The 22,994-nt window shown below is 37.9% G+C and overlaps 1 protein-coding gene across 4 annotated transcripts in view; it reads left to right on the top strand.

Annotated features, from left to right (window-relative positions):
- Nucleotides 1-22,994, top strand: part of UGGT1 (UDP-glucose glycoprotein glucosyltransferase 1) — a 184,647-nt gene that overhangs the window by 50,664 nt on the left and 110,989 nt on the right. For all 4 annotated transcript variants that reach the window (XM_045825843.1, XM_045825844.1, XM_045825845.1 and 1 more), the window contains 3 exons: nt 3,260-3,359; nt 4,384-4,444; nt 22,059-22,150. In XM_045825843.1, the coding sequence (XP_045681799.1) occupies nt 3,260-3,359; nt 4,384-4,444; nt 22,059-22,150 (253 nt within the window). The remainder of the gene's footprint in view (nt 1-3,259; nt 3,360-4,383; nt 4,445-22,058; nt 22,151-22,994) is intronic.

Here is a 22,994-nt window from a genome sequence, read left to right on the forward strand (position 1 = left end):
TAGAGAAATTGAAGCAGTAATCAAAAAAATCCTGGCACACAAAAGCTCTGGACCAGATGTCTTTACAGGCAAAATTTACCAGACATTCAAAGAAGAACTAACGCCTATCCTTCTCAAAACATTGCAAAAATTTGAAGAAGAGGGAATACTTACAAACTCTTTTTATGGGGCCGGTATTATCCTAATTCCAAAATTATCTCATAAAGATAGACACTAAAATCCTCAAGAAAATACTAGCAAAGTGGATCCAGCAATACCTTAAAAAGACCATACACCATGATCAAGTGTGATATATCCTGGGAACTTAACAATGGTACAATATTTGCAAATCAATAAATGTGACACCTCACATAAAATGAAAGACAAAAACCACATGATCATATTTATAGATGCAGAGAAAGCATTTGATAAAATCTAGCACCCATTTATGATAAAAACTCTCAGCAAGGTGGGAATAGAGGTAGAGAACTTCAACATAATAAAGGCCATAGACAAAAAACTACTGCCAACAACACATTCATGGGCAAAAACTAAAAAGCATTTCCTTTAAGATCAGAAACAAGACAAGAGTGTCGAGTTTCACCCTTCTTATTCAACATAGTACTGGAAGTCCTGGCTACAGCGATCACACAAGAATAAGAAAGAAAAAGCATCTAAATTGGAAAGGAAGAAGTAAAACTGTCATTATTTGTAGACAACAAGATAGTATACATAGAAAACCCTATAAGTTCCAAAAAACTACTTGACCTAATAGGTGTATTTGGCAAAATTGTGGGATACAAAGTCAATATTCAGAAATTGATGGCCTTTATGTATGCCAACAATGAACTCTCAGAGAAAGAAAAAGATCTTTAGCACCAACAAAATAAAGTACCTAGGAATAAATTTAACCAAGGTGTTAAAAGATCTGTATTCTAAAAACTATAGAACACTGAATAAAGAAATTGAGGAAGATACTAATAAATGGAAGCATAGACCATGTTCATGGATTGGAAGAATTAACATCATTAAAATGTGCATACTACCCAAAGCAATCTATAGATTCAATGCAATTCCTAATAAAATATGAAAGGCATATTTTATAGATCTAGAATAAATATTCTAAAAATGTATATAGAACCAAAAAAGACCCCCTATAGCCTGAACAGTACTGAGAAAGAAGAACAAAGTTTGATATCACAATTCTTGATATCAAACTATACTAAGAGACCCTTATAATAAAAAGTCTAGTACTGGCATAAAAACAGACACATAGATCAATGGAACAGAATAGAGAGCTCGGAAATAAACTCATGTCTTTAGAGTCAATTAATATTTGACAAAGGGTGCATGAGCATACAATGGGAGTTAGTCCCTTCATTAAATGGTGTTGGGAGAACTGGACTAGTACGTGCAAAAAAAAATGATACTAGGCCTCCAACTTACAGGACACACTAGAACAAGTTCAAAGTGGATAAAAAAACTTAGATATAAATTGGGATACCATAAAAATCCTAGTGAAAAACATAGGCAGTATAATTTCAGATATCTCACATAGCAGTATTTTTGCTGATATATCTCCTAGGGCTAGAGAATTAGAAGAATAAATATAGACAAATGGTTCTACATGAAATTAAAAAGCTTTTGCATGGCTAAATAAACTATTATGAAAATAAAAAGGGAACCAACTGTATTGGAGAACATATTTGCTAATGATACTTTGGCAAGGGTTTAATCTCCAAAATATATAAAGAAGTCACATGACTCAACACCAGGAAGACAATTAATCCAATTAATAAATGGGCAAAGAACCTGAATAGACACTTCTCCAAGGAGGATGTAGAAATGGCACATAGACATATAATAAGGTGTTCAACATCACTAGCAATCCGAGAGATGCAAATGAAAATCACAGAGAGAGATCACCTCACACCTGCCAAAATGACTATCATTAATGAATCATCAAACAACAAAAACTGGTGAGGATGTGGAGAAAAGGGAACCCTAGTGCACTGTTGGTGGGAACCGCAGGCTGTAGTACACTATTGGTGGGAATGCAGACTGTTATAGCCACTGTGGAAAACAGTATGAAGTTTTCTTAAAAATGAAAAATGGGACTGCCTTTTGATCCAGCAATCCCACCGCTGGGATTATCTGCTAAGGATTCTAGTCACCAATTTGAAAGAATTAGGCACTACTATGTTTGTAGCAGTGCTATTTACAATAGCCAAATGCTGGAAACAGCCCAAGTGCTCATCAGTAGAGAAGTGGATTAAAAACAATCATGATACATTTACACAATGAAATGCTATGCAGCAGTAAAAGAGAAGGAATTCCTGCTTTTTGCTACAGCATGGATAGAACTGCAAACTATTATGCTAAGTGAAATAAGTCAGTAGATGAAAGACACATATCATGATCTCACAAGAGGAATCTAATAAGGAAAATAAACTAATGAGTAAAATGGAACCAGAGACATGGAATCATGGAATAGACTGACAGCTGTAAGAAGAGAAGGGGGAGGTGGGGACTGATTGAAAGAAGGTGAAGGTATTAGTCAACTAACATTCATGAAGGACCCACGGACATGAACAACAGTGTGGGCATTGACTGGGGATAAGGGTGTTGGGCTGGATGGAGGGAGGAGTTGGGGGAAATAATGGGACATCTGTTTAGTATAAACTATAAAAAATTAACTATGAAATAAAACAAAACTCCTTTTATAGACATAACAGAATGGAGAAGTAATACATGTAAATGAGTGCCAGACCTTTCTTTGACCAAATGCATAAGCTTATAGTATACAAACATATTTGTCTTGGTCTTCATTTATCTTTATACATTTACTAAACAATGTATCTATCAAATGCCAGAGTCCTTTTAGTATGGGAGAATGTATGTTTGCATTTCTTGTACAAAATATCAAGTATTTTATCAAGTATTTTTTTCTCAAGATAATTTACTAAAAACTTTCATTATACTTTTTGAGGTTTGTTGTAAATTCAGAAGGAAAAGGATGTGAGATGGATTTATCCTGTGCCAAATGTTTTCATATGTGCCCTATTGTTTTATGCAGGTGGATCAAAAAATGGTTATAATAAACACCCTAGGTCCGAGGAAGTCAATAAAACCTGAAATTATATGATGGGCACTCTTCAAAAAGGTTTTATTCTAAGGCATTCTTAGTTACCAAGAAAATAATGGGAGATAAATGTGTTTTTTTCCTATTTCTTATTGCATTATATTAATATACTTTATATTGTATTTGCCATTGTTACAGATCTAAGTTTCCAGACTGCTGCCCGAATATTGGCTGCTCCTATTGAATTAGCTTTGGTGGTTATGAAGGATCTTAGTCAAAATTTTCCTACCAAAGCCAGGTAATATAGAATAATAAGGTTTTGAGGCATTCATCTCCTGAACATATTCCTAATTAGCTTCACGTTCATATCCAAAGTGAATCAATTAAAATACACAAGTGCTCAGAGAAGGAAAGTTTTCTTACTACCAACACCATACTGCTAATGGTACTCTCCTTCTGAGAAGGTGGCCAGATTCTGCATTGTGTGGTTGATGAGACCCATATTGGTTGTATACCTGGCACGACACTTCCTAGTTGTATGAACTTTGTAAATAAACACTTTCCTAAGCAGTGAAATGATAATAATGATAACTGCCTTTCTGGATTGGATGAGTTAACAAAATCTAATGTGTTGAGCATAACCATTCTAGGGTCTCACATGGATGGTAATGTTTTTCTTTCTGAAGAGTTTCATATATATCATTTTATTTAATCTTGATGAAGAAAATGGTTTATAGAGGTTGACTTGTTCATAATGACAGAGTAAGATTTTGAATACAGTTTTCTGGTATTGCTTTCAATTGTGTAATTGTCCTCTACATCTCCAATGCAAGGCAAAATTGTTTTAAAAGCCAAATTTTTAGAATTTCTTTGTTTGATTAGTCTTGAAAATACTTCTCACACAGGACTTATAAATCATGTAGTATGTTCTCCTTTATTCCATCTTCACCACAAGTTCTTAAATGAAATGAGCTGTCTGTTTCCTTAATTTATTTAACATTATTGTCTAACCTGTGAGCTGTAGAGATCATATACAGGAATAGAGTTATATATACTTAACTAAGATCTTGGAAATAACTGCACTTGCACTAAAGTGCTGTCATTACTACTACTTTTCCTTGGTATTGTAGCTTATAATCATGAAAAAAATACACATCAGAGAGGAGAAATACATTTATCAATTATAAAAGTTTAAAGTTTTTTTTTCATTGGGTTTTTATAATTTATTAATCAATTTATTATTTCATACTTAAATATAGGGAAATTGAAGATGTTGATGTCAAATATTAACCTGAGCACTAATAACGTTTTTATTTCCTTAGAGCTATAACAAAAACTGCTGTGGGTTCAGAACTTAGAACCGAAGTGGAGGAAAATCAGAAGGTAATAACCAATGGAAAATAGTGGGCTTTTTGTTTTGTATTATATCTTTAAAGATGAGTAAATCTGAGTTAAATCAGTGACATTAATAGTTTTAATCTTGTTTGATCAAAGATGGTGCTATTTTGATTCATTTCTGTAATCTTTTTTATGTTTTTAGTTTTTAATGAAAGTAGAATATGAATATAATTTAAAGCACCAAATGGTGCCACCTGTTTATTAACAAAAATAGCCCCCCCAACGTATATTACTCCATGTCGCATCCCTTTTCCCAGAAACATCTGCTTCCAACTCTTAGCTGATTCTTCAGACTTGTAACACCCTTAAATTGGTACTTTATTTTTGAGCTTCAAACCTTGTTTATTGACTTCCTATTATAAAGATGAGGTTTAACTTTCACTGCGCCCTCCCATGCATGTCTAAAACAACTCCATGTTGGCACTTTGTCAAACTCTTTACTTTCCCTGTATTGTTATATATTGATTTTATCAGTTTTTGATCTTCTCTTTTATGGACTGGTTGTTTGTATCTAGTGCATAGCAGGTATCATGGGGACCTCCCTTTAGCCTCTTTTGTTGGATCTCTGATTCCTTTAATTCCAGGTCTTCTTTGTTTTTGGTTTATTTTCCTATTTTGGTACAGCAAATCATTCTTTAAAAAAAATTTATTGTCTTTTTTTCCATTACCATTTAGTCCCCTTATACCACCTCCCCCTGCAATCACCAAATGTTGTCCATGTCCATGGTCCTTTTTTCTTTTTGCTCAATCCCTCCACCTCTTAACCTACCCACCCCCTTCTTAGCTGTCATCCTGCTCTTCATCTGTGAGTCTGTCTCTATTTTCCATGTTACTTCAGTTTGTAGATTAGGTTGCACATATGAGTGAAATCAAATGGTATTTGTCTTTCTCTGATTGGTTTACTTCAGTTCTCATAATGTTCTTCATGTTCATCCATAGTGTCACGAAGGGTCAAATTTTCTTCTTTTTTTGTGGCTGAGTGGTATTCCATTGTGTAAATGTTCCATAGTTGCTTTATCTACTTATCTACTGATGGACACTTGGATTATATCTTGGCAGTTGTAAATAATGATGCAATGAACATAGGGATCCTTATGTTCTTTTATGATAGTATTTTGTGTTCCTTCAGACATATTCCCAGAAGTGAGAGGGCTGGTCAAAAGGCAGATTCATCTTTAATATTTTGAGGTATCTCCATATTGCTTTCCACAGTAGCTGCACCGGTCTGCATTCCCATCAACAGTGCAAAAGGGTCCCCCTTTTTCCACATCCCCACCATCACTTGTTTGTTGATTTATTGATGATAGCCATTCTGATGGGTGTGAGATGATACCTAATTGTGGGTGTAATTTGCATTTCTGTGATCGTTAGTGATGTTCAGCATCTTTTCATATGTCTATTGACCATCTGTATATCCTCTTTGGAGAAGTGTGTATTCAAGTCCTTTACCCATTTTTAATTGGGTTCATTTTTTTGGCACTGAGTTTTATAAATTCATTATGAATTTTGACTATTAACATCTTGTTAGATGTATTGACAAATGTGTTGTCCCTTTCCATGGGTTGTCTTTTTATTTTTTTGATGATTTCCTTTGCTGTGCAAAAACTTTTTAGTTTGATATAGTCCTATTTGTTTACTTTTTCTTTTGTGTCCCTTGCCTGGGGAGATGTACCTGATAAAATGTTTCTACGAGCTGTCTGAGATTTTGCTGCTTATGTTTTCTTTTAGGATTTTTATGGGTTTGGGTCTAACATTTAAGTCTTTAATCCAGTTTGAATTTATTCTTATGTGTGGTTTAAGAAGTCTAGTTTCATTTTTCTGCACATAATCTGTCCAGTTTTCCCAGTACCATTTATTGAATCAAGTATCTTTAGCCCATTGTAAGGGCTTGCTTCCTCTGCTGAATATTGACATAAAGGTGTGGGTTTAGTTTTGGGGTCTCTTTTCTGTTCCATTGATCTATGTGTCTGTTTTTATGCCAGTACCATGTTGTTTTGATTATTATGGCCTCATTGTAGTTTGACATTAGTCAGCGTCATTCTTCTAATTTTGTTCTTCTTTTTCTAGATCACTTTTACTATTCAGGGTGTTTTTTGGTTCCATACAAATTTTTGGAATATTTGTTCTAGTTCTATGAAAGACATCATTGAAATCTTAATAGGAATTGTGTGAATCTATAGGAATCTGTGTTGCTTTGGGTAGTATGCACATTTTAATGATGTTAATTCTTCTTGTCCATGAACACAGTATGTGCTTCCACTTATTTGTGTCTTCTTCACTTTCTTTCTTCAGTGTCTTATAATTTTCTGAGTACAGGTCTTTTGCATCTTTGGTTAAGTTTATTCCTAGGTATTTTATCTCTTTTTGAAGCAATTGTGAATGGGATTGTTTTCTTAATTTCCCTTTCAGTTAGTTCGTTATTGGCAAATAAAAATAACAGCTGATTTCTGAATATTAATTTTGTATCCTGCTACTTTGCTGAACTCATTTATAAGTTCTAGTGGTTTTTTTGTGAAATCTTTGGGGTTCAATATGTATAGTATCATGTCATCTGCAAATAGAGACAGTTTTACTTTTTCCTTTCCAATTATGATGACTTTTGTTTCTTGTTCTTGTCTGATTGCTGTGGCTAGGGCTTCTAGTACTATGTTTAATAAGAGAAGTGAAAACAGACATCCCTGTCATGTACCCAGTCTTAAGGAGAGCTTTTGTAGTTTTTGCCCATTGAGTATGATGCTGGCAGTAGGTTTGTCATAAATGGCCTAATTATGTTAAGGGGTATTCCCTGTATCCCCACTTTGGTGAGAGTTGTTTTTTTTTTGAATCTTTATGGGCACTTTATTCAGATGGCAGGTAATCTGAGAAGATGGGATTTTTACCCAAACAGACCATCTTTGTTTTTTTAATATATTTTATTGATTATGCTATTAGAGTTGTCCCATTTTCCCCCCTTCACTCCCCTCCACCCTGTACACCCTCTCCCACCCACATTCCCCCCTTTAGTTCATGTCCATGTGTCACACTTATAAGTTCTTTAGCTTCTACATTTCCCATACTATCCTTACCCTCCCTCTATCTATTTTCAACCTACAATCTATGCTACTTATTCTCTATACCTTTTCCCCCTCTCTCCTCCTCCCACTCCCCTGTTGCTAACCCTCCATGTGATCTCCATTTCTGTGGCTCTGTTCCTGTCTAGTTGTTTGCTTAGTTTCTTTTGGTTTTGCTTTAGGTGTGTTTGTTAATAATTGTGAGTTTGCTGTCCTTTTACTATACATGTTTATTCTTCATCTTCTTTTCCTAGATAAGTCCCTTTAACATTTCATAAAATAAGGGCCTGCTGATGATGAATTCCTTTAACTTGACCTTATCTGAGAAGCACTTTATCTGCCCTTCCATTCTAAATGAGAGCTTTGCTGGATAGAGCAATCTTGGATGTAGGTCCTTGCCTTTCATGACTTGGAATACTTCTTGTTAGACCCTTCTTGCCTGCAAGGTCTCTTTTGAGAAATCAGCTGACAGTCTGATGGGAACTCCTTTGTAGGTAACTGTTTCCTTATCTCTTGCTGCTTCTAGGATTCTCTCTTTCATTTTTATCTTGGCTAATGTAATTATGATGTGCCTTGGTGTGTTCCTCCTTGGGTCCAACTTCCTTGGGACTCTCTGAGCTTCCTGGTCTTCCTGGAAGTCTATTTCCTTTGCCATATTGGGGAAGTTCTCCTTCATTATTTGTTCAAATAACTTTTCTACTTGTTGCTCTTTCTCTTCTCCTTCTGGCACCCCTATGATTCAGATGTTGGAATATTTAAAGTTGTCCCAGAGGTTCTTAAACCTCTCCTCATATTTTTGAATTTTTATTTCTTCATTCTGTTCTGGTTGAATGTTTATGTCTTCCTTCTCCAAAGCATTGATCTGAGTCCTGGTTTCCCTCCCATCACTGTTGGTTCCCTGTGCATTTTCCTTTAATTTACTTTTCATAGCCTTCACTCTTTCCTCTATTTTGTGACCATACTCAACCAGTTCCTGGAGCATCCTGATTACCAGTGTTTTGAACTTTGCATCTGATAGGTTGGTTATTTCTTCATCACTTAGTTGTATTTTTTTCTAAAGCTTTGATCTGTTCTTTCATTTGGGATATTTTTTTTTTCTCTCGGTGCATGTATTACATAGTAAGGGATAGAGCCTAAGGTATTTAGCAGGGCAGGGAAACCCATGTCAGCTGTGTTGTGGCACTGTATGAGGGGGAGATGGCCTAGAGGGAACAATGCTGCTTGCTCAGTTCTCTGAGGCTTTCAGTCTCTTCCCCTACTATCCACAAGCAAATCGGGTTCTTCTTGTGGTGATTCCCAGGGGGGTAGTTTTGTGTACATTCTAGCAGCCTATGTGTTTCTTTAACAAATACTCCTGTGAGGCTGGGAGTTTCTCCTGCTGCTGCAACCCCCATTGGTTTTTTCAGTCAGAGATTTTGAGGCTCTATTTCCCCATGCTAGAACTCTGGGTTGCGCTGTCTGTCTTGCTCCCCAGTAGTTCCTTCTGGTTTATCCATACATGGTGTGGGACCACCTGCACCTCGGGTGGCTGCTTGCCCTCCACGGTCCTCCACCTACTGCCTTGCTGTGAGTCCTCCACCCTGACTGCCCATCTCCGCCCCTCCTACTCGTCTAGATGAATGTTTCTTCTTTAACTGCTTGGTGGTTGGACTTCCATACAGTTCAATTTTCATGCAATTCTGTTTGTTTTTTGTTTTTAAATTTGTTGTCCTTCTTTTGGTTGTGCGAGGAGGCAAACCTATGCTTCCATCTTGGCCAGAAGTCACTCCCTTGATTTAAATTATAGCCTTGCTAGTTAAGGTAGCCCTGGTTGTAGATACTTGCTTTCTATCACCTTGAATATTTCACGTCACTCATATCTGGCCTGACATGTTTTTGTTGAGAAATCAGATGACAGTCTAATTGGTGTTCCCTTGTATGTAACTACCTGCTTTCTCTTGTGGGTTTTAGGATTCTCTCCTTTTCTTTAATCCTTGCCATTTTAATTATGATGTGTTGTTGTTGCCTTCTTAGGACCCAACTTGTTTGGGACTCTTCACTTCCTGGAAAATGTGTCTTTTTCTTCACCAGATTAAGGAAGTTTTTGGTCATTATTTCTTCAAATAGGTTTTCAATTTCTTGCTCACTCTTTTCTCCTGGTATTTCCATGATGCAGATGTTGTAAAACTTCATTTTGTTCAAAATGTTTCTTAAGCTCTCATTTTTTAAAATTGGTTTTACTTTTTGGTGCTCTACCTGTTTGTATTTTTCTACCTTGTCTTTCAAACTGCTGAATCAATCTTCTGCTTCATCTAACCTACTGTTTCTTCCTGTCAGTATATTATTTATTTCAGATATTGCATTCTTTATTTCTGACTGGACCTCTTTTATGCTTTCCATGTCTTTTTTCATTCTGTTCAGTGTCCTTATAATTATTAAACTATCTATCAGATAAATTGTTTGCCTCCATTCATCTAGTTCTTTTTCTTTGTTTTTAAACATTTTATTTATTTATTTTTACAGAGAGGGGAAGGGAGGGCGAAAGAGAGGGAGAGAAACATCAATGTCTGGCTGTCTCTGGCACATTCTCTACTGAGGACCTGGCCCACAATCCAGGCATGTGCCCTGACTAGAAATTGATCCGGTGATCATTTGGTTCACATTCTGTCACTCAATCCACTGAGCCATAGCAGCAGGGCCACCTAGCTCTTATGGAGAATTTTCTTCTTTCATTTGAGATCTGTTTATTTGTCTTCCCATTTTGGCTGCTTATTTGTATTTGTTTTTATGTATTTTTTAATTTAAATTCCATGTTTTCTTTTTATTTAAATTGTTGTTCAAGTACAGTTTTCTGTCTTTTACTCACATCCCAGCCAACCTCCCCAGCCCTCTCCACCTCCCTCCCACTTCAACCCCACCTGGTTTTTCTCCATGTGTCCTTTATACTTGTTTATGTAAACCCTTTCCCTTTTCCCCTGAAATTCCCCCACCTCTCCCCTCTGGTCACTGTCAGCATGTTCTCTATTTCAGTGTCTTTGGTTATATTTTGCTTGTTTGTTTATTTTGTTGTTTAGGTTCCTGTTAAAGGTAAGATCATATGGTATTTGTCTTTCACTGCCTGGCTTATTTCACTTAGCATAATTCTCTCCAATACCATCCATGCTGTTGCAAAGGGTAGGAGCTCCTTCTTTCTTTTTGCTGCATAGAATTCCATTGTGTAAATGTACCATAGTTTTTTGATCCATTCATTTACTGATGGGCACCTAGGTTGCTTCTAGCACTTGGCTATTGTAAATTGTGCTGCTATGAACATTGGGGTGCCTAGGTTCTTTTGTATTGGTGTTTTAGTGTTCTTAGGATATAATCCTAGCAGTGGAATTACTCGGTCAAAAGGCAGATCAATTTTTAGTTTTTTGAGAAAGTTCCATACTGTTTTCCATAGTGATTGTACCAGTCTGCACTCCCACCAACAGTGCACTAGGGTTCCCTTTTGTCTACAACCTCTCCAGCACTTGTTGTTTGTTGCTTTGTTTATGATGGCCATTCTGACTGGTTTGTTGTGGTTTTAATTTGCATCTCTCTGATAGCTAGTGATACTGAGCATCTTTTCATGTGTCTCTGGATGCTCTGTATGTCCTCCTTGGAGAAGTGTCTGTTCAAGTCCTTTGCCTATTTTTTAATTGGGTTGCTTGTCTTCTTAGAGTGGAGTCATGTAAGTTCTTTATATATTTTGGAGATTAAACCCTTGTCTGAGGTATCATTGGCAAATTTGTTTTCCTGTACAGTTGGTTCTCTTTTTATTTTAATACTGTTTTCTTTAGCTGTGCAGAAGCTTTTTATTTTGATGAGATCCCATTTGTTTATTCTATCCTTTATGTCCATTGCTGTAGGGGACATATCGGTAAAAATGTTGCTGCGTGTAATATCTAAGATTTTCCTGCCTATGTTCTCCTCTAGGACTTTAATGGTATCATGGCTTATATTTAAATGTTTCATCCACCTTGTATTTATTTTTGTGTGTATGGTGTAAGTTGGTACTCGAGTTTCATTTTTTTGCATGTAGCTATCCAGCTCTCCCAACACCATTTGTTGAAGAGGCTATTTTTGCTCCATTTTACATTGCTGCCCCCTTTCTTGAATATTAATTGACTGTAGAGACTTGGGTTTATTTCTGGGCTCTCTGTTCTGTTCCATTGGTCCATTTGCCTGTTTTTATGCCAGTACCAGGCTGTTTTGATTATAGTGGCCTTGTAATACAGTTTGGGATCTGGTATTGTGATTCCTCCTACTTTGCTCTTCTTTTTCAAAATTGCAGCAGGTCTTTGGGCTTGTTTATGGTTCCATATAAATTTTTTGAAGTGTTTGTTCTATGTCTGTGAAATATGCCATTGGTACTTTAATAGGTATTGCATTGAATCTGTAAATTGCTTTGGGTAGTATGGACATTTTGATGATGTTAATCCTTCCGATCCATGAACACAGTGTATATTTCCATTTGTTTGTGTCTTCCTTGATTTCTTTCTTCAGTGTTGTGTAGGTTTCTGAATACAGATCTTTTACCTCTTTGGTTAGGTTTATTCATGGGTATTTTATTTTTCTTTTTGCTATATCGAATGGGATTCTTTTCTTGATTTCTGCTTCTGCTGTTTCATTGTTGGTATACAAAACTGCCTTTGATTTCTGGATATTGACTTTGTAACCTGCTGTTTTGCGAAATTCATTTATTAGGTCGAGCAGTTCTTTGGCCAACTCTATAGGATTTTCTATGTACATTATCATGTCATCTGCAAACAGTGACAGTTTTGTTTCCCCTTTTCCTATTTGGATGCCTTTTATTTCCTTTTTTGTCAGATTGCTGTGCCTAAAACTTGCAATACTATATTGAATAGAAGTGGTGAATGTACTTCCTTGTGTTCTTCCTGGTCTTAGTGGAAAAGATTTAAGTTTTTGCCAGTTGAGTATGATGTTGGCTGTAGGTCTCTCATATATGGCCTTTATTATGTTGAGGAATCCTCCCTCTGTTCCCACTTTGCCGAGCATTTTTAGGACAGATGGGTGCTGTACCTAATCAAATGTTTTTTTCTGCAACTATTGATATGATGGTATTTTTGACTTTTTTAATGTGATGTATTATATTTACTGATTTCCGAATGTTGAACCATCCTTGCATCCCTGGGAGGAATCCCACTTGGTTATGTGTATGATCTTTTTAATGTATTCTTCGATGCGGTTTACCAATATTTTGTTGAGGATTTTAGCATCTATGTTCATCAGTGACATTGGCCTGAAGTTTTCTTTCTTTGTTGTGTCTTTATCTGATTTTTGGGATTAGGATGATGCTGGCTTCATAAAAGAGTTTGGGAGTCTTCCATCATTTTGTGTTTCTTCGAATAGTCTGTGAAGAATAGGGTTTAGCTCTTCCTTAAATCCATTGTAGAATTCTACTGTGAAACCATTTAGTCCAGGACTTTAGTGTGTGGGGAGTTTTTTTATTACTGCTTCAATATTATCTATTGTTATGGGTCTGTTCAGGCTTTCTGCTTCTTCTTCATTGGGTTTTGGAGATTATATTTTTTAGAAATTTGTCCTTTCACCTAGGTTTTCAAATTTCTTGGCATACAGTTCTTCATGGTAATTTCTTACTACCTTTGTATTTCTATGGTGTCAGTTGTAATCTCTCCTCTTTCATTTCTGATTTTGTTTATTTGGGTCCTCTCTCTTTTTTTCCTGATGAGTGTGCCTAAAGGCTTGTTGATTTTGTTTTTCTTTTCAAGGAACCAGCTCCTGGACGCATTGATCCTTATAATTTTGCTTTTATTCTCTATGTCATTTAATTCTGCTTTGATCTTGTTTATTTCCTTCCTTCTACTTGCTCTGGGCTGTCTTTGTTGTTGTTCCTCCAGTTCTTGTAACTGTCGGGTTCAGTTGTTTATTCGGAATGGTTCTATCTTTTTTAGGTAGAACTGTATTGCTATGACCTTCTTCTCAGGACTGCCTTTGCTGTGTCCCATAAGTTTTGGTTTGTTGTGAACTCATTTTCCTTTGTTTCCGGAAACTTTTTGATTTCTTCCCTAATTTCATTCTTGACCCATTCATTGTTTAATAGAATGCTAGTCAAATCCATGATTTTGAGTGTTTTAGGTTTTTTCCCATGGGGTTCGTTTCTAGTTTCAGTCCCTTGTGGTCAGAGAAAATTCATGGTAGGATTTCAATTTTCCTGAATTTGTTGAGGCTTGTTTTGTGTCCTATCATGTGGACTATCTTTGAAAATGTTCCATGAGCATTTGAAAAGAATGTGTATTTAACCTTCTTTGGGATGAATGACTCTATACATATCAGTTAAGTCCATTTCACGTAGAGCTTTGTTCAATGCCACATCTCTGTTGATATTTTGTTTGGAAGACCTATCCATTTTTGACAGTGGGTGTTGAAATCCCCTACTATAATTGTGTTGCTGTCAATATCTTTCTTGAAGTCTTCCAAGATTTTCCTTATATATTTTGGTGCTATGTTAGGTGCATATATATTTACAATGTTTATGTCTTCTTGATGGATTCTTCCCTTGAGTATTATGAAGTCACCTTCTGGGTGTCTCTTTATGGCCCTTTTTTCGGAGTCTATTTTGTCTGATATGGGTATTGCTACCCCAGCTTTTTTTTCCATGTGTGTTTGCTTGGAAAATTTGTTTCCAGCCCTTCACTTTCTGTCTGTGTAGGTCTTTTGTCTTGAGGTGGGTCTCTTGTAGGCAGCATATATATGGGTCTTCCTTTTTTATCCATTCAGCTATTGTATGTCTTTTAATTGGAACATTTAATCCACTTATGGTTAAGGTTATTATTGATAGGTTCATTGATTATTCATTGCTATTTTTGTGCCTGTGTTCCTCTTTGTCTCTCTTTTTCTGCCTTTCCTTAAAGTAGTCCTTTTAGCATCTCTTGCAGAGCTGGTTTAGAGGAGGTGTATTCCTTTAGACTTCTTTTGTCTGGGAAGGTCCTTTTTTGGTCTTCTATCTTGATTGACAACCTTGCTGAATAAAGTAATCTTGGCTGCAGACCTCTGGTTCTCATTACCTGGAATATTTCTTGCCATTCTTTTCTGGCTTGGAGTGTTTCCACTGAGAAATCAGTTGCTAACCTTATTGGGGCTCCCTTGTATGTTACTTCCTGTTTCTCCCTTGCTGCCTTTAAGATTCTCTCTTTGTCTTGGAATTTTGCCATTTTAATGATGATATGTCCTGAAGTGTGTGCCTTTGGATTCCTCTCCATGTTTCCTGGATTTGTGTGACTTTTTCTCTCATCAAATTATGGAAGTTTTCCATCATTACTTTTTCAAATAGGTTTTCTATCTCTTGCTGTTCTTCTCTTTCTGGTATCCCTATTATACAGATAATATTACATTTCACATTGTCTTGCATTTCTCTTAATCCCTCTTCATTCTTTCTGAGCCTCTTTTCCTTTTCTTGCTCTTTCTGGGTATTTTTTTTGTACTTTGTCCTCCAGCTCAGTGATCTGATCTTCTTAATCGATCCTGCTTTTGATTCCTTCTACTGTGTTCTTCAGTTCAGAAATGGTATTCTACATTTCCTCTTGGCCCTTGTTGATAGTTTCTATTTCCTTTTTCATGTTGATATAGTTTGCAGTGAGTTCATTGTAGTTTCCCTGTGGTTTCTGGTAATTCTTTGTGAGTTCATTGACCTTCCTGATAAACATTGGTTTGAACTCAATATCTGATAGTTGAGTTACCTCTATTTCATTTCACATTCTTTTTGAGGCTTCCTCCTTTCCTTTCATTTTGGGATTGTTTTTGTGTTCCCATTGTTTGTGAGACTGTTCTTGTTAACCTCGGCTTCTTAAATTGATCTGTTCTGGCTCCTTGGATTTATGGTGTGAACTTCTGTGGAAGAATACCTGTGAGATTGAGTGGTGCAGTCTCCTTGATCTCCCGAGCTCACTGGTCTTGGGCTGCTGTTGAAGTTGGGTCTATGTTTGTCTTTGGGTTTTGATTGTTGTTGAGTCTTTCTTTGGTGTCTCCTTCCCACCAGCTGGTTAACTGAGGGTCACTGTGTCCACCACCTGTTGTATTTTGTTGTGCTGATGAGGGCAGGTTGTGTTGAAGCTGGTTATTCCATGTTTACAAGGTTTGGAGGATTCTCTCTTGCTCTTCTTCAGTTGTTTGTAATGGGTAATTTCTCTACTATTTATTTGTTTTTCCAGATAGGTCCTGGATTGAGGTTAGTGTACCTTTCATTCCCTCCTTCCCCTTCTTTGTTGTTTTCTGTTGGTTCTTTTGTTGTTGGGTTTCCTCTTCCAGTGGGTATCCTGGTGTTCACTGCTTCCTCATACTCTTTTTTGTAATCATTGGAGAGGGAAGGCAAAATGGTTTGAGATAGCAGGAGAGTTTCTATGCTATTTACAGTAGCAGGCAGTAGAGAAGAGACAGGAGATCCTTTTGCTATGTATAGCATTAACTCTGATGTTCCACCCAACTAGCCACTTTTCAGAAAGGGTGGGAAGAAGATAAGACCCTTGTTAGGTTGGGAAGGATTTTGAGTTGTATCTAGAAAGCAGTGAGGTTGTGGAGGTCAGATTCTGAGGGAAGGTGAGAGTAATGGATAGTAAATAGTTGTAGTGTGATAGAATAGAGTTAACCACTAGAGTAATAGAGTTCAGGAAATTGTGAGGTGGGCTAAGATCTGGGAGGGGTGTTGTGAAGTATTTACAATTGTGTGTAACAGGTATTATTTACAGTAATATTAGGGCAACAATCATATGACACAATCTATGTGATCTGGATAAGAAGAATAGGGAGTATAGGACCTTGAGTAGTGTGCTAATGGAACACAAATGAAGTAAAGTGAACATTTCATAGCAATACACTATGAAAGAGAGAACAGGGGAAACCTGGCAAATGATATAATATCACCAGCCAAGCAAAGAAGACTGTAGAGGAGGAAGAGGAATACATAAATACTATTGAAATAAAAGATGTAAGAAGAATAAAAAATAATAATACAAATATGCAATAACTTGCAGGTTCTCTGTAATAGCAATGTGAAATTTGTCTCAGTGCCTCAGGTGTTGGGTTGCCCCCTCTTTGGGTCCAACTGGGGTCTTCCACAGTTCGAGGTTTTTTTTTTGTCTTACTTGTGGGTATTTAAAAAAAAAGCAGAAGAAGGAAGGAAGAAGAGATAAATTTGGAAGGCAAGGAAGAAGGAATAAAGCAAGAAAGAAGGAAAGAGAGGAGAAAGGAATTGAAAGATAAAAAAATAATAAAAATTAAAAAATTACTTAAAAAAATAAAACCTCTTGTTGCTTTCAAACTGGCCAAACTGTTTTTTCTGGTTTTGCTGGCTGCAGCAGGATGAGGGGCGATTGGTATTGCTTTTCTCCCTTCTGAATCTACACTCAGTCAGCCTCGCGTGCACTCTCCCCATAGCTTGCCTGGCGCCTCTCCCCAGCGCCTTGGGTGTGGGATCCAGGCCTTCCTCAGAGTGCACTTTCCCCAGGGTTACCACTGTGGGCTGAGGCGCGGGCACGCGTGTGCTTGGCCAGCCTGCGTCCGTCTTCCGGGTTTAGGTGCGCCCCTTTCCCAGTGCAATGGGGGTGTGCAGGGCATTCCCTGCAACCTTCCCCGCAACCTCGGGATCGCTGTACGGCCGGGTGGGGAGGAGGCCAGAGTGATTGCTACAGGAGAATTCCCCAAACAGTGTATACCTGTTTTCACGTTTTTTTTTTTTTCCTTGAGATATTCCTCGTACTCACGCCTGCTATGCTGTACAGTGGCCTGGCCTCTCGCACAGCACAATTCTCCATCCGGTCCAGTGACTACTGGGGTCAGGGCCCGTTGCTGTGCGACTCTCAACTCTCCCCAGCCGGCATCCATAGATTGCACTGGTGCTCACAGCGCTTGTGTGTTTTCCGCTTAGGCCTTGTTCCCCTGTCTGTGACTTGAAACAACCAGGTGTCTCCTGGTGCTGCTTAAACCTTGTTTGGCAGGGAAAGGAGGAATTGACCCAGCTCTCTCCCAAGGACTCTGTGGCAGACCGCGTGCGCCAGGCCTGGGGCTGCAGCTGCCTTGGTCCCTGTGCCCTTATTGTCCTGAAGCACTCTCCTCACCGTCTGGTTTTTCAGTGTCTGCTACAATTTTTGGTCTCTTATTTTCATATATGCTGGGGTACTGTTGGCTGTTTGCTCTGTTCCTCCATAGATCGGCTAGGTTTTTCTCCCATGTGTAGGGGAAATTGGAATCTGCTCCCTTCTACCTCACCACCATCTTCCTCTTCCTGTTTTTATGTATTAAGTAGATCTCTGAAGATTCTGGTGTAGGCCTTTGTCATATGTTGCTTGTGACTGGTCCTAGGCAACCTGTTTCAAGCCATCAGTGATCCACAGAGTTTGGTTTTTTCTGTTGGGCATGTTTTTGTGCAGAAAGAACCAGGCTGTACACCAAGTCTCCCTTTTACTAGCACAGGGTACCATTAGCTAAAGTCTCAGAGCTCCCAGAGTTCCAGCTTAGTTGTTAAACTTAATCAGTGATATAGCCTCAAGGTGTACACAGCAGCCTAGCTTAAGCTCTACAGGGTAGGGCAGAGTAATTTTTGTTCATGGGGCTATTGTTTCTCTTTAGGCTGATATCACTTTGAGGGGAGTGCTCTGCAGTATGGGGCATGACTCGGCACAGGGATCCTGGTGGCTGTTAATTTAGTTTTCTCCCCTGAACCACCAACCCCAGACTATTCTCACGCTTCTGTAGTCCACTCTGCCAGAGCCCAGGATAAGTGGCTGCAAACCAAATTTTCTGTGTTGGCACTTGAAGAAGTTTTCTGTATCTCCAGCCATCTCTTTCTGGAGGACAGAAACCCTGTTGCTTTTTACAGCCATATGTTATTTGGGTTCTTTTCCAGGCTCTGGTGCTTTAGGCTCGAGAGCCCAGGTTGGGCTTTAGACCCAACATTTTTCTGAGGAAACCCCTGGCTGCTGAAATATCCCTCTGGCACTTCAGCTGCTGCCTGTGGGAGCCCAGCCAATCTGGTCACGCCTCCTTCGTACTCCCTCCGAGTCTCGTTGTGGTGAAGTGGTTTTATTTTTCCCCTATGTATCCTTGTTTATAAGGCTTCTGTCAAACTGGTGTTCAGTTAGTACTTTTGGATGATTTCTTTACAATTTAGTTGTAATTTCAGATTGGTCCTGGTTGAAGGTTAGTGTAGCTTATACTTCATCCTCTGCCATCTTGGGTCTTGATTCCAAATCATCATTCTTCATGAAAAAAGTTGCATGCAAGGCAAATTTCAGACTCTGAGAAATCAGATTTTCATTTTTTTATTAATAGTTTGGCTGGGTATAGAATTTTAGTTTGGAAGTAATTTAGATGTTTGAAGTCATTGCTACTTATAATTTTAATTTCCATTCTGGCTATTGAGAAGTGAAGCCTTTGTATGAGATCTTGTTTTTCTTTCTAGAATCATTTAGGATCTTTTCTTTTACCCTAGTAATCTGAAATTTCACAATTATATGTCACTTTAAAAAGTCTCTATACTGTTGGGTGGTTGGTAGGTCCTTTAAATCTGCAAAATCATTCCTTTTTTTTTTTTGAGACCATGTTTATTAAAGCTGGGGACAGTGAAACAAAGAAGGACTTAGGATAGAAAAAGCAATAGGAGAAAACCTAGGCGAGGCTACTTTGACTCTCTGGAAATATTGGAGGAAAGACATGATCCAGGTGAGGCTGCTTTGGCTCACTGGAAAGGCCAAAAAAAAGGGGGCCTTAGAGGCAGGTACAAGTGATTAACCTGAGAGAAGCTGCATCTGCCCATTACTCCCCTGGTTGCAAGTCTTGTGGGGACCTTTATAGGTTACAAGATACATGCTTGAGAAGGAAGAGAGGCGTGGTTGTGCTCCCAGCTGGGAGAGTGCCTGGAAAATAATTTTGTTTAGTTTTGGGACTTTTTTTCCTATTTTCCAATTCTTTTGTCTTTTACCTTTAAATATTCTGGGAAAGATTTTCAGTTCGTTGTTTGAGATTTTTTCTGTAATTGTCACATTTTTAATGTCCAAGGGTTATTGTTCTTGTATTCTTTTTTTAAGGGGTTCTCATATCTTTCTGAATATAGCAATGGTGCATGTTTATATTTTTATTTCTTTGCATAGTCTGTTTCTTCTTAATGATCCTTTCTTTTAGTTTTGATCTCTTATCTTGAATGTTAGAGGCTTTTCAGGATCTCTGGTGATTGATGACAGGCTGCTTATATTGAAGAATGAGGTAGTCAAGAGCTGATTGGAATAACTAAAGATAAGGGTTTTTGACTGTAGGCTATCCTGGAATGGCCTCTTCTAAGGGAATGCCCGTGACAGTATATATTCTTTTAAGCCTCACCCAAGGATATGTTTATAGATTTTAGAGTGGGGGGGTGCACAGAGAGAGAGCAGCTTTGATCAATTGCCCCCTGTATGCACCCTGACCGAGATTCGAACCCGCAACCTAGGTATGTACCCTGACCAGGGATCAAACCTGCAACTTTTTGGTATATGGGATGATGCTTCAACCAACTTAGCTGCCTCGCTGGGGCCCCAGCGACAGTATCTTTAAACTTTTTCCTTCAAGCTGTTTGGTCTCCAGAAAAGGATTTTCTAGTCTTCCATCTAAAGGATGAAGTCAGGCTGCCAGAGTGGTAGAGGTCTAGTGTGGAGGAGCACTCAGTATTTCCACTCAGTACCCGATTTTCAGTGTGGGATTCCCAACCTTAGTTGCGTTTCATTTCTCATAGTTCCCATTTTCTCTGTTTTACTCTTTCCAGGATGAGCCTCCATTTTTTTGGAGTAGAGGGATTCATGACACCATTCACCTACTATGTGGAATCAGGAGAATCTAAGTGTTGTTATTTTAAAAAGGCTTTCTGTCAGAACTCATTTTTAGCCTAATGATTACCCCTCACACATGCATTCTTTGTGCTCTCAATTCCTGGTGTTTCTGTTGGCTTTTTCCGCTGTCAACCTAGCATTCAGATTTCTCAGGATTACTAGGACACTGCTATTCACATGTCTCTTTTCAGCTTCCAAAATTAGTTGCCCTTTTTATTTTCTATTCTATTTGTCATTGTGGATTTATAACTTTAAGAGAGTCCCTATAAAAACAACAACAACAGACATTTCAAGAAAGTTTCAAAAGGGAAGAAAAAGGGCGTATGTTCAATCTACTATTAGGGATCCCTCACCCCCAGGAAGATAAAACATTAAATTATATAGGTCATATCTTGATATATCTTGAATTTTTAAAAAAGACTTTATTTATTTATCTTTTAAAGAGAGGGGAAGGGAGGGAGACAGAGAGGGAAAAACATCAATGTGAGAGAGAAACATCAATTGGTCACTTCTCACATGCCTCTAGCTGGGGTCCTGGCTCGCAACTCAGGCATATGCCCTGACTGGTAATTGAACCAGCAACTTTTTGGTTTGTGGAATGACACCCAACCCACTGAGCCACACCAGTCAGGGCAGTACATCATGAATTTTTTGTTGTTTTGAGTAAAATACTTTATTAAAGTATAAAATATAAAACACATACAAAAGTGCACAGAATTTTAGTGTGATGAATTTTCAGAAAGTGAACCCACCTGTGTTACCAACAGCCAGATCTACAAATAAATGTGAGCTGTGTTTAACAGGTCAGAGTCTACTGTTCTTACAGTCAAAGGGTTTCATACTCACTGCCTGGGAGTTAGTAGACATGGAGTTTTTCTGTTCCATGTAAGAAATTTTAATTCTAATTGATACAGATCTTCATTATCCCCTTAACCTTGCTTGACATTTAATCTTGGTGGTGCAAAGAAGCACAAGCCATGGCTTCCTCATTGTTTTTTTTTTTTTGTTTTGTATTTCTCCCATGCAATATTAGATCTTAAGTTTATTTCTCTCAGTCTACTGACTGCTGGGGAAAAGGAAGGAGCTCAGAAGTCCCTGTCCTTCCTCCCCCCTGTGAGAACCAGGGTGGCCAACAGTCTCAGGGAGCAGTAGTTGGAGAAAATGCTCCCCTTTCCGTCATGGAGGCCAGGTTTTGGGGAGGTAGATTGCAAGTAGGTGCTATTCTTAGTACAGCAATTCACAGTTCCTTGGTGTGCCTTAGTTTGAAAGTTGAAGGGAGGTATGGAGTTTTGAAACCCTTTTGATAAATCCCTGGACTTTATCAAGAGGGCTTAGCTGTTATTGATGTTGTCACTACCTTGTTTGGCATCACATGCAGGGAAAAGTAAAAGTCCTCTATTATGAAAAGTGACTAGCACGTGGCTAATTTACTGCCCCCCACCCCTGTGATAGGAAACAGTTGTATTAATTAATGTTGTGAGGAGGAAGGGAGGTAGAACGGAGGAGGGGTGTATACCACATAAACCAGCAGTTTTACTAGAGAGTATAGTAAATCCGAATGGGAGTGCATGAAAGGAAATCTTTGTCCAATCTTAGGGTTTACTATGGTACATTAGAGGATACCAACATTTGTACACATAATAAAGCCAGAAACATGCAAATTTCAGTTAAACATTCTCTTTCTGCTCCTTAATAATTTTAAAAATATTTTAGTATTTCAAGGGAACTTTAGGATTACAGCCTGGAGATTCAGCACTGTTCATCAATGGACTTCATATTGATTTAGATACGCAGGATATATTCAGGTATGGATAATATTTCCCATTCTCTGAAAAGTTTTTATAATGTACAGTTCCTTGTGGTGCATTCAGATTGTTCTCTTTGATGTGGCATGTTGCCAAGCCTGATGGCTCACCAGGCTCAGGGGGAGTGCATTTAAGTAAGGTCTGTGTTCTGACTGGAATGAGTAGGATGACACCTTGCCATTTTTTTTTTTAACATGATGTTCATTTAAGGCCCTGGTCATTTAAGGCTCAAATGTCTTTCAGGAATGCCTTTTTAGAAGCTGTAGTTTTCCTGTTAACTAGGAAAACAGAAAAGAGCAGCTTTTTTGCTCTGAGAATGGGGTAAAGTAGGGTTATTCCAATTGCAGCCTCTGCTGTTTCAGCAAGTGTTCTGTCTTACATATATTTTTTTAATACATACTTTTTTGTTTTGTCAAAATGTGACTTAGGGCTAAATTGCTCTAAATAGTTCTAATGAATTTTGGGAGGGGTTGGACAGTCAGGTGGAATTCAAGTTTTATCCTTGGAATTAAAATTGACAAAGTTGACACTGTGGCTTCATAATAGTAAAGACAAAAGCTATTGCTGGTGTTTCAGCAGAAATAGTTTCTCCAGTATGATATTGAGCTTTATGTTCACATACTGCTTTGAAACAGAACTAGTGAATAGTTAGTAAAGGACACTTTGAAAGATTTTCTATATTTGTTTTTCTTATTTTTATTAAAAATGTATATGTTTTAAATTTTTAGAGTATTACAAACTGAATACTTGCTCATTAAAAACAATTTTAAGTAATATAGAAAAATAAAGGAACTAAAAATAAAAGTCTATCCTGTCTTCTTCACTTCACCCCCACACCCCTAGC

The sequence above is a fragment of the Phyllostomus hastatus genome, unplaced genomic scaffold, assembly GCF_019186645.2.
Source record: "Phyllostomus hastatus isolate PE091 unplaced genomic scaffold, TTU_PhHast_1.1 phas_scaffold_60, whole genome shotgun sequence".
In the NCBI taxonomy this organism is placed as follows: Eukaryota; Metazoa; Chordata; class Mammalia; order Chiroptera; family Phyllostomidae; genus Phyllostomus; species Phyllostomus hastatus.